The 17,986-nt window shown below is 40.1% G+C and overlaps 1 protein-coding gene across 1 annotated transcript in view; it reads left to right on the top strand.

Moving 5' to 3' along the window:
* The window catches only part of LOC123760115 (uncharacterized), a 226,604-nt gene that overhangs the window by 152,624 nt on the left and 55,994 nt on the right, over positions 1-17,986 (top strand). The window contains 2 exon segments of the mRNA XM_045745600.2: positions 4,974-5,089; positions 14,655-14,847. Coding sequence (XP_045601556.2) covers positions 4,974-5,089; positions 14,655-14,847 — 309 coding nt within the window.

Raw genomic sequence — 17,986 nt, forward strand, 5'->3', positions numbered from 1 at the left:
TGTGGCTATCTGTTCAGGTCTTGAGCAAGCACTGTGGTTGGACGGGGCTCCAGCTCTGGGTCTGCTCAATGCCTCGAAACCCTGAGTGGCGCTAGTCTGTCCACTGCCTCTCTCCACCTGTGTCATGCCTGATATATCAGAGGCACACTGGGAACTAGTGTCCGGTGATTTGTGTTGCATTACTTCGCTCATGTCTCCCTCGTTTGACGTTTCGTTAATCACCCCTGACCTACTCAACCAGTCAGCACCTACGTTGTCGGCTTCCTTTATGTAAACCACGCGGAATGTGAACTGTTGAAGGAACAACACCCAGCGCATTATTCTAGGGTTTGCGTTTTTAAGCGTGCCAATGTGGCTGAGGGGTTGGTGATCTACTTGAAACGTGAAACGCTTACCGTAGAGATACTGGTAGAATTTCCTTACTCCCACTACAGCAGCAAGGAGTTCCTTTTCTACAGTGGAGTACTTCTGCTCAGCATCGCTCAATTTACGACTGGAGTACGCAACTGGCCACATTTCACCGTCGTACTCTTGTATGAGTACAGCACCAATACCATGTATTTGAGACATCAGTTCCGAGGATGTATTCCCTGTTAGAATCTGGTAGTCTAAGGATGGGTGCTTCAGTTAGCTTCTTCTTGAGCGTCGAGAATGCTGAGTTCTCCATTTCTGTCCAACGTACTCTTAACAGGTGCATTCTTCTTGGTGAGATTAGTTAGTGGAGTTGCTATGGACGTGAAATTGGGAATGAAAGTCCTGTAGTACCCTGCAAGTCTCAGGAATGACTTAACCTGCGTCTTGGTGGCGGGTGGAGGGGCTTTACTGATCTTGGTGATCTTCTCAGGCAGCGGCCTGGTGAACCCTCCCCCTATCACGTGACCAAGGTACCTGACCTCCTTGCACCCCAACTCACACTTAGTGGGTTTTGCAACCATTCCTACTTCTTGTAGTCTTGCCAACACCTGCCTTAGCAAGCTCAGATGTTCTTCCCACATAGCAGAGTGGATGAGCACATCGTCCACGAACACTTCTACTCCAGTAATTCCCCCAAGACCTTGCGCATAGTTCTGTTGAACACGGCCGGGGCATTCACCAGTCCAAACGGAAGAACTGTGAATTGGAAGAAACCTTCGCTTGTCATGAAGGCAGTGCAGCGCTTACTGTCTTCATCTAATGGAATCTGCCAAAATCCTTTTGTCAGATCAAGCTTGGAGAAATAGCAACTGGAAGCTAACCTTGAGAAGATCTCATTTTGATTGAACATTGGTTCAGCATCAAACTCTATGATGGAGTTCAACTTCCTGAAGTCGAGGCAGATGTGCACACCTCCCCCAGGCTTCTTCACTAACACCATCGGGCTTGAGTACAGTGAGGTCGACTTCTCTATTACTCCCGCATTAATCATAGATGGCAGATCTTCTCTCACCTGTGGTACAAGGTGATGAGGAACAGGATATGGTTTTGTTCGTACCACTTGTTGCTCGAGCAAAGGTATGCGGTAACCCTCTACCTTTGCTACCTTAGTGACGTCAGAGAGTACCTCCTTGTACTCTGCTACCAGTCGAGTAACCTGGTCGACTTGATCTTCAGACAGCTGATCATCAACCTTAACATCTTGATGTCTCCTGCTGCTGTTGATTGAAGAGACCTGGCTGATCTACCGTCTCGTCGGCGGTTATGACTGAGACACCGGCGATCGTTGCTGAGAGCAGTAAATTTTGGTTTATATATTTAGTTTAGCAACATTATTAGGATAATAAGAGCTATAAAAAATACTTATTGAACTTTTAGAACTGATTTATTAATTTTATTATTTTTGAGGGCGCAAGTCACTGAACTGTGGCGACGAAATCGAACGAAAAATGTATGCTGCTGTGTGCACACGTATTAGACCCGTCCACTCGTGCTGGAGTTTTTGTGCCAATAACATGAATAATATCTCAAATAGCAAATGTCTATCATATTACAATATAATTTTGGTTTTATTTAGTACTTATTTCATTATTATTTTATTTAGTACATCTTATTTCATCACAGAAAATGTCTATAAGAAGATTTCAACACATTAGCTAGCTATTCACACTTCAGCCTTTAAATTAATTTGCCACAAATCAGTGAATGAAAATCATGGAAACTCGTCATTCACTTGTGTGGCCTACTTTGGCTGGAGCTTGGTTGATATGGTTCACTTGTTGTGTGGTCCACTTGTGTGATCCAACTTGTCATATGAAGGAATTATTAATTGTAACCTGTGATAGAATGGGAAAGTTTTCTACCAGTCTGTGAACTCTGTCCCAACATCGTAAGCAAATCCACATATCCCCCGCTTCGACGAACCAGAGTACGCCGAACCGGGTGAGTAAATCCGGCCTGAATAGTGTGCGACCTTGCCGGAGATGCGTTGAATCGGGGTACATTGAATCGAGGTTGTACTATACCCCTACTTGGTTGTGAACCGATGATCTGAACTTTACTATGTCCCACATAGAAACTGGATTTTTTTCAGAGAAGTCCAAATTTTGGAGGTGAAGTCTAGGAAGGGATATGAGCCACATTTAGGAGGAATCCATTGTATTAAGGTCTGCATTTGTCATGCTGACAGTCAGATGTATAAATTACAGGACGGTTAATCATGTATTCTTTGGAGGTGTTTATGAATTACCTTTTATTACCTAAGTGTAATTACCTAAGTGTAGTTACAGGATGAGAGCTACGCTCGTGGTGTCCCGTCTTCCCAGCACTCTTTGTCATATAACGCTTTGAAACTACTGACGGTCTTGGCCTCCACCACCTTCTCACTTAACTTGTTCCAACCGTCTACCACTCTATTTGCGAAGGTGAATTTTCTTATATTTCTTCGGCATCTGTGTTTAGCTAGTTTAAATCTATGACCTCTTGTTCTTGAAATTCCAGGTCTCAGGAAGTCTTCCCTGTCGATTTTATCAATTCCTGTTACTATTTTGTATGTAGTGATCATATCACCTCTTTTTCTTCTGTCTTCTAGTTTTGGCATATTTAATGCTTCTAACCTCTCCTCGTAGCTCTTGCCCTTCAGTTCTGGGAGCCACTTAGTAGCATGTCTTTGCACCTTTTCCAGTTTGTTGATGTGCTTCTTAAGATATGGGCACCACACAATAGCTGCATATTCAAGCTTTGGCCTAACAAAAGTCATGAACAATTTCTTTAGTATATCGCCATCCATGTATTTAAATGCAATTCTGAAGTTAGAAAGCATAGCATAGGCTCCTTGCACAATATTCTTTATGTGGTCCTCAGGTGATAGTTTTCTATCTAGAACCACTCCTAGATCTCTTTCTTTATCAGAATTCTTTAAAGATTTCTCACATAATATATAGGTTGTGTGGGGTCTATGTTCTCCTATTCCACATTCCATAACATGACATTTATTAACATTAAATTCCATTTGCCAAGTGGTGCTCCATATACTTATTTTGTCCAGGTCTTTTTGAAGGGCATGACAGTCATCTAAATTTCTTATCCTTCCTATTATCTTAGCATCATCAGCAAACATGTTCATATAATTCTGTATACCAACTGGTAGATCATTTATGTACACAATAAACATCACTGGTGCAAGAACTGAACCCTGTGGTACTCCACTTGTGACATTTCTCCATTCTGATACATTGCCTCTGATTACTGCCCTCATTTTTCTATCAGTCAGAAAATTTTTCATCCATGATAGAAGCTTACCTGTCACCCCTCCAATATTTTCCAGTTTCCAGAACAACCTCTTATGTGGAACTCTGTCGAAAGCCTTTTTTAGGTCCAGATAGATGCAGTCAACCCAACCATCTCTTTCCTGTAATATCTCTGTGGCTCGATCATAGAAACTGAGTAAATTCGATACACAGGATCTTCCAGATCGAAAACCATACTGTCTGTCTGATATTATATCATTTCTCTCTAGGTGTTCTACCCATTTAGTTTTGATTAGTTTTTCCAATACTTTCACTATTACACTTGTCAATGATACAGGTCTATAATTGAGGGGGTCTTCCCTGCTGCCACTTTTGTAGATTGGAACTATGTTAGCCTGTTTCCACCCGTCTGCTACGATTCCTGTACACAGGAATGCCTGAAAGATCAGGTGAAGTGGAATGCTGAGCTCAGATGCACATTCTCTCAGAACCCATGGTGAAACGCCATCTGGGCCAGCTGCTTTGTTCTTACCGAGCTCCTTGAGCATTTTTTCCACTTCGTCTCTAGACACCTCTATGTGTTCTATGTTGTTCTCTGGAATTCTTATTGTATCTGGTTCCCTAAAGATTTCATTTTGTACAAACACACTTTGGAACTTTTCGTTTAGTGTTTCACACATTTCCTTTTCATCTTCCGTGAATCTATTTCCCATTTTCAACCTCTGAATATTATCCTTTACCTGCAATTTGTTGTTTATGAATTTATAGAATAGACCTGGTTCTGTTTTACATTTGTCCGCAATCCCTTTTTCAAAATTTCTTTCTGCCTCTCTCCTCACTGCCGTGTAGTTGTTTCTCGCATCTTTGTATCGCTGGTATGTTTGGGGGTTCGGCCTCTTCCTGTATTGATTCCATTTTTGTGTCTTTCGGTCTCTAGCCCTCTCGCAATTTCTATTGAACCAATCCTGTTTCCTAGTTCTGCATCTCTGTTTTGGTATTGAACACTATTTTGTATTGAACAAGGTATATTGTATATATATTGTATTTTGTATTGAACAAGGTATTGAACACCTTTTGAACACTACATGGTGTTGGCAAGTTATGCCTGTACTTTTATGGAGGGGGTGTGGAGTCATCTCTCCTTAGTCTCTCTAATTTTCTTTTTGGGAAAATTAAAATATATTTAATGTACCTAATCTTATATTGTACTTTCAATATACTAACTGATGAGAAAAGGAAATCTCTGTTTTACTGTAAAAGTTAAAATAGCTTGTGAATATTTGATTTCAAATGTGATTTTGTATATTGCAGATGTCATGCAAGCACCATGGAGGAGAGTGTTTGCCTTGTCCTGTGTGTCAAGTTTCTCTCACACCAGATGATCTTATACCTGTCGAGAAGAGGAGAATTGAAAAACCCAAGGCTAGGTAATGGTAAAGATATTTTGAGTGACATTGTAAATTGCATGATCCTGTACCTCTGTAGGAGCTAAATAGATTTTTTTTTCTTTGAGCTTGGTTGTATGGGAGATTCTTGTGTCTGAGGGAGAGTGAATTTTAGTGATCCAAGGCGATGTTGAAGGTATCAACACCACAGGGTACGTTGTAAATGCCCCGGTGGAGTAATAGTTGTACTATGACATCAGGCTAGGGAATCTGAGTAGGTCTTTTCATTGCTGGGCTTCGGCCCTTGAGACAGATGGGACCTGGTGACCCTTTAGTACACCTCTTCATACCTATTTGTATTGTAATTACCTATTTGTATTGGTTGTAGTCACAGGAGGAGAACTACTCTTGTGATGTTCCGTCTTCCTGGCACTCTCTTGTCATCTAACGCTTTGAAACTACTGAGTTTTGACCACTACCACCTCGCTTGCCTTGCTTCAACCACTACCACTCGGTGCGAATTTCCTAATATTTTTTCGGGTGCTTAGTTTGTTTAGTATGGTGTTTGGCAGTGTGGCACAGCACATTGTGAATCCACAGCCTGCTTCATGGTTTAGCATGGAATTCCAGATGGAGTACAATGGTTATGAAACTTACCTCTTTTGTCTCCTGCAGTGAACTTCCAATTATTTTCACCCTGGTTGTAACACTTGTGTTGTATTGAAGAGGTCTTTCTTGAACACAACTCAGTTCATTGTGTACACAGCAGTTGCCAAGTTGCAGACCCTGACAGATTTGTATAGCTGCTGGAGGTCAATTTCAGGATTTTAAAAATGTTTCACTAGCTTTTCTATTTGTTATGGAGAAGCTAAGCAAGTTTATTCCTTCAACCAGTGGAGGCTGGGAGGTGGTGCTTCGCCTTCATTCCAGGATGGTCTGCTTGCCACGCAACAAACTGAGAAAAACTATTTTGCTTACCTCAGAGTTTTTCTGAAGTGTTTGTAAGTCTTCAGTTTTCCTCTCCTGGGTTTGGAGCCTATGCTTTTTTTGTCCTTGATTTGATAAACTAATCTGTAGATTATGATGTCAGTGGACTCTGCTTGGCTTTTCTTTTATTTTTTTTGTTCATGGTCACCAAGCCAGATACTTTATATGTAGGAAGCATATTTTACCTTCTGTAATTTGGCTTGTCATCTTTTCTGCCTCGAGTCCAGTTCGTCATGGCGATTGCTTTCATTCACTTCCTTGCCTAGCAACAAGTCTTTCCAATTAAATTCATTCAAGCATTTGCTAAGTTCCCTATGGTGTACTTTCTTAAACGGTTTGACAATTATTTCAATTTTGCTATACTCTTCTAGATTATATCTCGTAGCATATATAATTTCTATCAGGACATGGTCACTTTTTGCCAAGGGAGGAAAGTATGGAATATCAAATACTAGTATCTTTTTTTTCCGGTAAATACCAAATCCAGCAGTGATGGAACATCATTTTTTCTCATTAGTGTGGGCTGTTTTACATGTTGATGCTTGAAAGATTCCAGGATGAGATTAACGAATCGGCCAGTCCATAAATTATCTGTTCTTGCTTTATAGTCTTCACAGTATCAATTTTATTTTGAGGTCACCGAGTATCAATAATCGTGATTTATCTTTACCTGCTTTTACGATATTTTCTCTCGTGATTATTATAAGGCCCTCTCTTGTCATTGAGCTCCTCCTTAGTCCACGTATTGGTTGTTCGCGGACTGCATGCAGTAATGATTATTAGTATATCATAATGACTGCAAATCTCCAGGTCCATTATCTCTACTCCTCGAGGGTTGTTAAATATCAATTCTCTCGTCTTTAGTTATTCCTTCACCAAGATTGCAACACCTCCAACTTTGCTGTTGCATTTCCAAATAGCATAATCACTCGGGAATACCACCTCATTTAAATAATTATCCTTCGGTTTCGTCTCTGCTAGTGTAATAATATCCGGCATTTTAAGCTATATTGTACTGTATTAGCACGCTAGTCCGGGCTATATGGGAAGGACCCCGGGACGGATGAGCCGGTCTTCCGGATCAAAGGATGTTTCATCGCGGAAGTCCAAAAGTGAACATTTCCAAAAATGTTTGTACCACAACTAACATAATTTGAATTGCCACATATAATTTTAAAATATTTAAGTTCTGTACAGTACTGTCATTAATTTTAACCAGAAACTTCAACTTGTCTTGTTGTAGTTTGTCTTCTTGATTGATGTTACACATCTTGACGTTAAGAATTCTTTACAATTTACATAACCTATACTAACACAGCACTAAAATTAACACTTAAAATTACTGTACAGTTCATGAGGAAAGGTCAGTGTTTACTGCCAGCTGCTGAAGCCTCACTGGTTGAAGGCTCTTGGCTTGCCTGTGACACCTCACTGGTTGAAGGCTCTTGGCTTGCCTGTGACACCTCACTGGTTGAAGGCTCTTGGCTTGCCTGTGATGCCTCACTGGTTGAAGGCTCTTGGCTTGCCTGTGAGGCCTCACTGGTTGAAGGCTCTTGGCTTGCCTGTGAGGCCTCACTGGTTGAAGGCTCTTGGCTTGCCTGTGAGGCCTCACTGGTTGAAGGCTCTTGGCTTGCCTGTGATGCCTCGCTGGTTGAAGGCTCTTGGCTTGCCTGTGACGCCTCACTGCTTGAAGGCTCTTGGCTTGCCTGTGACGCCTCACTGGTTGAAGGCTCTTGGCTTGCCTGTGAGGCCTCACTGGTTGAAGGCTCTTGGCTTGCTGTTCTTACAAAATAAGAATTAAGTTTAGCTCACCTTCTGTGTTAAACCTGCTTGATACCTGCTTGATTGGGTTCTGTGAGTTCTTCTTCTCCCCAAGCCTGGCCTGACTTGAGAGATTGTTCCACCAGGCTGTTGCTTGGAGCGGCTCGCAGGCCCACATACCCACCACAGCCCGGTTGGTCTGGCACTCCTTGGAGAAAACTATCTAGGTTTTTCTTGAAGATGTCCTCAGTTGTTCCAGCAATATTTCTTATATTCGCTGGGAGGACGTCGTTGAACAACCGTGGACCTCTGATGTTTATACGGTTCTCTCTGATTGTGCCTATGGCACCCCCCTGCTCTTCGCTGGTTCTGTTCTGTATTTTCTTCCATATCGTTCACTCTAATATGTTGTTATTTTACTGTGTAGATTTTGGACCTGACCCTCCAGTATTTTCATGTGTATATTATTTGATATCTCTCTCGTCGTCTTTCTAGCGAGTACATCTGGACGGGCTTTGAGATGATGCCAATAATATAGGTGCTTTATTGTGTCTATGTATGCTGTATATGTTTTCTGTACTCCCTCTATTTCTGCAATCTCTCCTGCTCTGAAGTGGGAAGTGGGTACTGAGCAGTACTCAAGACAGAACAGCACAAGTGATTTGAAGAGTACAACCATTGTGTTGGGATCCCTGGATTTGAAAGTTTTCGTAATCCATCTTATCATTTTTGTGTCTGATGCAATATTTGCTTGGTTATGCTCCCTAAACGTTAGGTCGTCAGACATCATCATTATTTTCACCGACAATTTTCCTCTTCACAATATTGTGCCTTGTTATGAAACTTGCAATCCACTCATCACTTGCTTGGAAATCCTTTATTTCAAGGCTTTCTGCAAACCTGCTTGCAGCATTTCTTATTTCTGGACTGTGAATTGTCATGCCAGCTGTGCAATGCTGAGCAAACCACTTGTACACAGCCTCATCCAACTATACAGGCTTTGAAGGCTTCAAAGTTCTTCTACCACACCCTCTGCTAGTGCTCGCACCATCACTCTCACTGGTTGAAATGTATTTCTCAAGTATTGAGCTTTTTGTGTCCTTATTTCAGAAACAGCACTAGTGCCTGTATAAACACTATCACTCGCTTTGGATACGGATCACATCCACTTTTTTTCTCCAGAGTCCTAGCAGTGGCCAGCGCTCGCATACATTACAAAAATATTTGTATAAAATTCATTTTATATCCGATCGACTTCAGGATAGTTTCAAAATAAGCGCCTTTAGAGTGCGCACAGTTTGATACCAAAATGAAAGATGTAACATGAAACTTGATGTTAGAACACTTGAAAGATTATAAATACGTTTTTGGTCAAAATTTTAAAATATTTGATAAAATTCTATTTATTGTGCTATTATTTTGGGACTAGTTTTAAAATGCACACCTTTATATTGCAAACAATTTGATACCAAAATGAAAGATGTAACACAAACATTTATGTCAGAACACTGGAAAGATATAAATAATTTTGTGGTGATGAGCTTCCAGAATTAAAATGTTAAAATTTCAGTTATTGCTCTTATTATTATGGGACTAGTTTTAAAATACGCGCCTCTTTATTGCGAACAATTTGATACCAAAATGAAAGACGTAATACGAAAATTGATGTTATCAAAGTGAACGCGTATACACATTATGTTACGGTGTGCCAGTTGGTGCTCGTTTACGGGTAACTTTAGGCTTTCCTGCGGGGAGGCACGCCGGGCTTTTGTACATTATATGCATATACACCTGTAGGAAATTTAATTGCGAACACAATGATACCAAAACGAACAACTAGCACAAGAATTAAGGTGAGAAAACTGAAACAAGTACTGTACTGCTTTTGCTGAGAAGACCTCCTTTGTTGCCGTCCTTTTTGACCTGGAAAAGGCTTACGACACCACTTGGCGATATCATATTCTATCCCAACTTCATTCTTTTGGCCTTCGTGACTCCGTAGCTTCCTCTCTCGTCGTTCCTTTCGGGTGAGGCTTGGTACCGCGCTCTCTGCCTCTTTTCAGCAATATGAAGGTGTGCCCCAGGGTAGTGTTCTGAGCACTACTCTTTTTCTGGTTGCCCTCACTGGTCTTCTTTCCTCTTTTCCTTCCGGCGTCTTCTCCGCTCTTTATGTTGACGATCTTAAACTTTGCTATCAGGGTGATGATTCGCCTCTCCTTAAACGCCGGATTCAACTTGCGATTGATGCTATGTCGTCTTGGGCCACCGATCATGGCTTCAGGTTCTCTACATCTAAGACCTGTGCTATGACTTTTACTCAAAGCGTGTCATTCTTCATCCTTCTTTGTCGCTTTATGGTCACCCCATTGTGTACACGGATTCCGCTAATCTTTTGGGGTTGATTTTTGACACTCGTTTGTCTTGGTCGCCCCATATCTCTTACCTCTGTGTTGAATGCTCTAAGGCCCTTACCCTCCTTCGGGTATTGTTCCATACTTCTTGGGGAGCGGATAGGCGCACTCTACTCGCTTTACATTCCTCTCTCGTCCTGTTTAAGCTCGATTATGGTTGCCCTGCTTACTCGTCTGCTTCTCCTTCTACTCTTCGCCGTCTTGATGCTTTGCACCATACTGGGTTGCGCCTCAGTTCTGGTACCTTTTGTTCGACTCCCATCCTCAGCTTGTATATTGACACTGGCTTCCCATCTCTCCAGAACCGCCATGATCGCTACTGTCTTCGCTATCTTGCGCAGTCCTTGCAACATCCTTTCTCTCGTCTTTGTCATGCTTTAACTTTTACCCCTCCTGCGGTTCCTGTTCCTCTTCACAACCTCCCCTCTTTCTGTCCGGTTATCTCGCTTACAGGATTCTTTTTCGGTTCGTATTACTAATATTTCTACTCGTGTTTTTTATCCTTTGCCCCCGTGGAGAGTCCCCCTTCCGCAGTTTTGTACATCCTTAACCCCTTAACTGCGTTGCCTCCAAATATGACACCCCCCAGTGTGCAGGATATTTTTTGTGTGTGTACTCACCTAATTGTACTCGCCTAATTGTGCTTGCGGGGGTTGAGCTCTGGCTCTTTGGTCCCACCTCTCGACCGTCAATCAACTGGTGTACAGATTCCTGAGCCTACTGGGCTCTTATCATATCTACATTTGAAACTGTGTATGGAGTCAGCCTCCACCACATCATTTCCTAGTGCATTGTGTGTGTCTGTAATTACCTAAGTGTAGTTACAGGATGAGAGCTATGCTCGTGGTGTCCCGTCTTCCCAGCACTCTGTCATATAACGCTTTGAAACTACTGACGGTCTTGGCCTCCACCACCTTCTCACTTAACTTGTTCCAACCGTCTACCACTCTATTTGCATAGGTGAATTTTCTTATATTTCTTCGGCATCTGTGTTTAGCTAGTTTAAATCTATGACCTCTTGTTCTTGAAGTGCCAGGTCTCAGGAAATCTTCCCTGTCGATTTTATCAATTCCTGTTACTATTTTGTATGTAGTGATCATATCACCTCTTTTTCTTCTGTCTTCTAGTTTTGGCATGTTTAATGCTTCTAACCTCTCCTCGTAGCTCTTACCCTTCAGTTCTGGGAGCCACTTAGTAGCATGTCTTTGCACCTTTTGCAGTTTGTTGATGTGCTTCTTAAGATATGGGCACCACACAACAGCTGCATATTCTAGCTTTGGCCTAACAAAATTCATGAACAATTTCTTTAGTATATTGCCATCCATGTATTTAAATGCAATTCTGAAGTTAGAAAGCATAGCATAGGCTCCTTGCACAATATTCTTTATGTGGTCCTCAGGTGATAGTTTTCTATCTAGAACCACCCCTAGATCTCTTTCTTTATCATAATTCTTTAAAGATTTCTCACATAATATATAGGTTGTGTGGGGTCTATGTTCTCCTATTCCACATTCCATAACATGACATTTATTAACATTAAATTCCATTTGCCAAGTGGTGCTCCATCTACTTATTTTGTCCAGGTCTTCTTGAAGGGCATGACAATCATCTAAATTTCTTATCCTTCCTATTATCTTAGCATCATCAGCAAACATGTTCATATAATTCTGTATACCAACTGATAGATCATTTATGTACACAATAAACATCACTGGTGCAAGAACTGAACCCTGTGGTACTCCACTTGTGACATTTCTCCATTCCGATACATTGCCTCTGATTACTGCCCTCATTTTTCTATGTCAGAAAATTTTTCATCCATGATAGAAGCTTACCTGTCACCCCTCCAATATTTTCCAGTTTCCAGAACAACCTCTTATGTGGAACTCTGTCGAAAGCCTTTTTTAGGTCCAGATAGATGCAGTCAACCCAACCATCTCTTTCCTGTAATATCTCTGTGGCTCGATCATAGAAACTGAGTAAATTCGATACACAGGATCTTCCAGATCGAAAACCATACTGTCTGTCTGATATTATATCATTTCTCTCTAGGTGTTCTACCCATTTAGTTTTGATTAGTTTTTCCAATACTTTCACTATTACACTTGTCAATGATACAGGTCTATAATTGAGGGGATCTTCCCTGCTGCCACTTTTGTAGATTGGAACTATGTTAGCCTGTTTCCACACGTCTGCTACGATTCCTGTACACAGGGATGCCTGAAAGATCAGGTGAAGTGGAATGCTGAGCTCGGATGCACATTCTCTCAGAACCCATGGTGAAACGCCATCTGGGCCAGCTGCTTTGTTCTTACCGAGCTCCTTTAGCATATTTTCCACTTCATCTCTAGACACCTCTATCCGCTCTATGTTGTTCTCTGGAATTCTTATTGTGTCTGGTTCTCTGAAGATTTCATTTTGTACAAACACACTTTGGAACTTTTCATTTAATGTTTCACACATTTCCTTTTCATTTTCTGTGAATCTGTTTCCCATTCTCAACCTCTGGATATTATCCTTTACCTGCAATTTGTTGTTTATAAATTTGTAGAATAGGCCCGGTTCTGTTTTACATTTATCCGCTATCCCTTTTTCAAAATTTCTTTCTGCCTCTCTCCTTACTGCCGTATAGTTGTTTCTCGCATCTTTGTATCGCTGGTATGTTTGGGGGTTTGCCTCTATCTATACTGATTCCATTTTTGTGTCTTTTGGTCTCTTGAACTCTCACAATTTCTGTCGAACCAATCCTGTTTTCTGGCGCTGCATCTCTGTTTTGGTATGAATGTTTGTGTGCCTTCCTCGTATATTATTAAAAATTTGGCATACATTTCATTTACTTCCCTGCCTAGCAACAATTCTGTCCAATTACACTCATTAAAAAAATTTCGAAGTTCCCCATAGTTGCCTCTCCTTAAATCGAGTTTATCAACTGTTTCAATGTCCCCATTTTCTTCTAGATGATATCTTAAAGCATAATCAATGTCTAACAGGACGTGATCACTCTTTCCCAAGGGAGGAAGGTACTGGATGTCAAATATCTCTTCTTCTTTCCTGGTGAATACTAGATCCAGTACTGACGGTACATCTCCTTCCCTCATTCTTGTGGCCTGCTTTATGTGTTGATACAAGAATGTCTCCAGAATGAGGTTCACAAATCTGCATGTCCAAGAGTCCTCCGTTCTTGCTTCAACTTACCTCAACTTACCTTGTTCGTGTTCGTCCTCTTGATTGATGCCACACATCTTGAAGTTAAAAATTCTTAACAATTTACGTAACCTATACTAACACAACACTAAAATTAACACTTTATATTACTGTACAGTTCATTAAGCTAAGTTAGTTTTGACTGCCAGCTGCTGAAGCCTCACTGGTTGAGGGCATTTGGGTTGCCTGTGAGGTCTCACTTGTTGAAGGCGCTTGCTTGCACCTCACTTGTTGAAGCGCTTGCATGCCCTCACTTGTTAAAGGCGCTTGCTTGCGCCTCACTTGTTGAAGGCGCTTGGCTTGCCTGTGGCGCCTCACTTGTTGAACAACACATAACTTGTCTTTAATTGCTAGTACAACCTTCTTCCTCTTAACACCTCCAGAATGATTGATGCTGCTACCAGACATATTCTTGGCCAAAAATGTTCAAAGTTAATATGAAAATTAAGAAAGTTTAAAAAAATATTTCACTAATGGCGCAGCATTGTGAGGCCGCACTGGTTGAGGTGTATAACAGTGACTTGTCTTTAATTGCTAGGACAACCTTCTTCCTCTTAACACCTCCAGAACAATTGATGCTGCTACCAGACATAGTCTTGGCCAAAAATGTTCAAAGATACTATGAAAATAAAAAAGTTATTAAAAAAAATATTTCACTAATGGCGCAGCACTGTGTATAACACGAGGGACGGACGCACATGGGTTGACCAGTGTTGGACAGGTCCACTTGGGGTGGGGCTGCTATAGCACGTTATGTAGGCCGCCATTAGGAAAAAAATTCACAATATTTTTGAAGGAAACTTCAGCCTATGCACATTGCTTTTAGGAAACTTATTTATTTGTTATTACATAATTACTAGTACTTATTTCATTTGTTTTTGGCTATGATTAATTGTTCTAAAATTAATGGTAATTCCTGTATCCAGGTGGTCCCTCCTGACGCACCCCTCCCACCCTCCCAACACCACCCACCCACCCCACCCCCCTCCTCCACCATGCGTCTAGAGCCACAGACGGGATTAATACGGTATGGCCGAATTTTCATCCGGTCGAATCAGCTTTTATCCGGTTTCTGTGGCCATTTTGGCCGGATATTGTGATAACTTTATCCGATCACGATTTTGGCCGTATAAGGGCGTTTTCCGGATGTTTGAATCCCGGATAATCGCGGGGTTACAGTATCTAATATATCTAGATTAAATCCAAAATATCTTATGGTTGTTCTGTATTGTATTCTTCTCCAGAGTATTACGTGTTCCGTTGGTGTTTCGAATGGACCAAGAGAGTGATAATAATAATCAAAGATGTATGCAGTTGTTGGGTCACCCGTGCCTTCTTGCTCTGCCATCTCGACTAAGTCCTGTGTCGCTAACCCGTACCCTGGCATCCAGGATACCTTCTGAAACCAACTACTCATTGTTGCTTGTGGATGGAAGGGTAAGTTTATCTTCCACTACCAATTTAATATCCCTTTTTCTTTCTTTTTGATATATTTTTAATTGGTTTTACAACCTAGTGATTAACCCTCGTGCATCTCAAAGATGCATAACCTTCGAGAAGACAAAATATCAGTAAGCTAAACAAAATTAGCAATAATTTAATGAAATGCCACTTTCTGTGCAGCCCTTAGCTGAAGGCACTGATTTATTAGTCACTAGTAGCCATTATGCCAGCATGGCAAGAAAGCAGGCTTAACTGGCAGAGCTTGGCAGACAAGCAGGGCTGCCAGAACTGACATGCAGAGTGCAGGCAGGCAGGCAGGCAGGTATGGCTGGCAGGCAGGTTTGGCTGGCAGGCAGGCATGGCTGGCAGGCAGGCAGGCAGGCAGGCAGGCAGGCAGGCAGGCAGGCAGGCAGGCAGGTAGGTATGACTGGCAGGCAGGCAGGCAGGTATGACTGGCAGGCAGGCAGGCAGGTATGACTGGCAGGCAGGCAGGCAGGTATGACTGGCAGGCAGGCAGGCAGGTATGGCTGGCTGGCAGGCTGGTTGGTATAGCTGGCAGGCAGGCAGGTATGGCTGACTGGCATTAAGGGCAGGCAGGCAGGCAGGCAGGCAGGCAGGTAAGTGTAATTACCTAAGTGTAGACACAGAATGAGAACTACACTTGTGGTATCCCATCTTCCCAACACTCTTACATAACCCTTTGAAACTACTGACAGTTTTGGCCACCACCACTTTCTCAATTGTTGCAACCGTTTATTACTCTCTTTGCAAAAGAAAACTTCTAACATTTTTTTTGGTATCTTTGTTTCCTTGCTTGAATCTATAGTGTGAAATGTGTAATGTTGTAATATCTGGTTGAGAACTGTGCTAATGGTGATGCATTTCCTCTGTAATCTTTGTCATGTGAAGTCTTAACACTTGAGGGTTTTGGCATAAACTGCTTTCTCATTTACCACTCATTTACCTATTTCTCAATACCACTCTATTGGGAATGGAGAATACACATTGAAATCACAGGAACATGATACATCCAAATGAAAACCTTTTCAGTAGGATGAGGATTGAGCATTTTTATTTTGAGTGATTTTTTTACCCCCTTGCTTTTGATGTTGTAAATTTTGTTGTAGATCCAATTTTAATAGATCAATTACAAGGCGATTTGAGTAGGATCATTGGAACACATTTGTCTCACTAATTCATTGTAAATATTTGCTATCTTAGGCTATTATTATCCATGTGTGTGTGGGCCTGTTGGTGGGTATGAATAGGTGCTGCATCGTATGGGCCAATAGGCCTTCAGCAGTTCTTGCTCGGTTCATATTTGTGTCCACCTAATTCCATTCATTTGTTATTGTACCTCAACTCGCTTCACCATTCTCTCCTGCCTATATATGTCCAATACTTGACCTGTAAAACCACTCCTGAAGATGTATTAATATACGAAAGTACTTAAGGAAATTCCTGTTTCAATTTTCCTCCGTGGTCTGACACTGTCATATGCACATATACAGTATATATATATATATATATAATATATAATATATATATAATATATAATATATATATATATAATATATAATATATATATAATATATAATATATATATATATATAATATATAATATATATATATATAATATATAATATATATATAATATATAATATATATATAATATATATAATATATATATATGTATATATATATATGTATATATATATATATATATATGTATATATGTATATATATATATATATATATGTATATATATATATATATATATGTATATATATATATATATATATATATATATATATATATATATATATATATATATGTATATATATATATATATATATATATATATATATATATATGTATATATATATATATATATATATATATATATGTATGTATATATATATATGTTTATATATATATATGTATATATATATATGTTTATATATATATATGTATATATATATATGTATATATATATATATGTATATGTATATATATATATATATATATATATATATGTCGTACCTAGTAGCCAGAACTCACTTCTCAGCCTACTATTCAAGGCCCAATTTGCCTAATAAGCCAAGTTTTCCTGAATTAATATATTTACTATAATTTTTTTCTTATGAAATGATAAAGCAACCCTTTTCTCTATGTATGAGGTCAATTTCTTTTTATTGGAGTTAAAATTAACGTAGATATACGACCGAACCTAACCAACCCTACCTAACCTAACCTAACCTATATTTATAGGTAAGGTTAGGTTAGGTAGCCAAAAAAAGCTAGGTTAGGTTAGGTTAGGTAGGTTAGGTAGACGAAAAAACATTAATTCATGAAAACTTGGCTTATTAGGCAAATCGGGCCTTGAATAGTAGGCTGAGAAGTAGGCTATATATGTATATATATATATATATGTATATATATATGTATATATATATATATGTATATATATATATATTTATATATATATATATATATATATATATATATATATATATATATATATATATATATATATATATATATATATATATATATATATATATATATATATATATATATAATATAAAAGTTTGTGAGGGTACCACCTCTGGTGCCAATGTGGGGACCCATAGCCTCGGAGAAGAAAATAAAAAGTATTCAGAGGAGACCTTGTGGTTTCTCACTGAACACTAATATTATCTTCTCCTACCACCCCCATTCTTTTGTATGTACACATATATATTTACTTTATTTGAACTTTGTTACAAAAAAGGAGTTACATATAGGTTACAAAGATGGTTGTCATAGGTTGTCGAGTTCCTCCAGCTCCTCAGATGGCGGGCAGGAACCCTGGATGCAGTGCGCATTTCCCCTCTGTATCGCCACACTGAGGCGCTGGAAAAGAAAGCTTGCAGCTCTCGGGTCCCTTGTTGTTTCAATGAGCCTAGAACCCAGTTCCTTCAAAAAACTGGTAGCACTTTTACCCCAGGCGCCGAGCGTCTCAGAAGCAATGGGGACAAAATTGTAGTGGTGATCCAGTTCTCTATACTTACGGGATTTGGCTGCTTCCCTGTGGGTGGCAGCGCCACCTGGTTGTGCAACACTGAGGTTAATGTAGGTGTTAGCCAGGGTT

This window comes from Procambarus clarkii, chromosome 16 (genome assembly GCF_040958095.1).
Source record: "Procambarus clarkii isolate CNS0578487 chromosome 16, FALCON_Pclarkii_2.0, whole genome shotgun sequence".
In the NCBI taxonomy this organism is placed as follows: domain Eukaryota; kingdom Metazoa; phylum Arthropoda; class Malacostraca; order Decapoda; family Cambaridae; genus Procambarus; species Procambarus clarkii.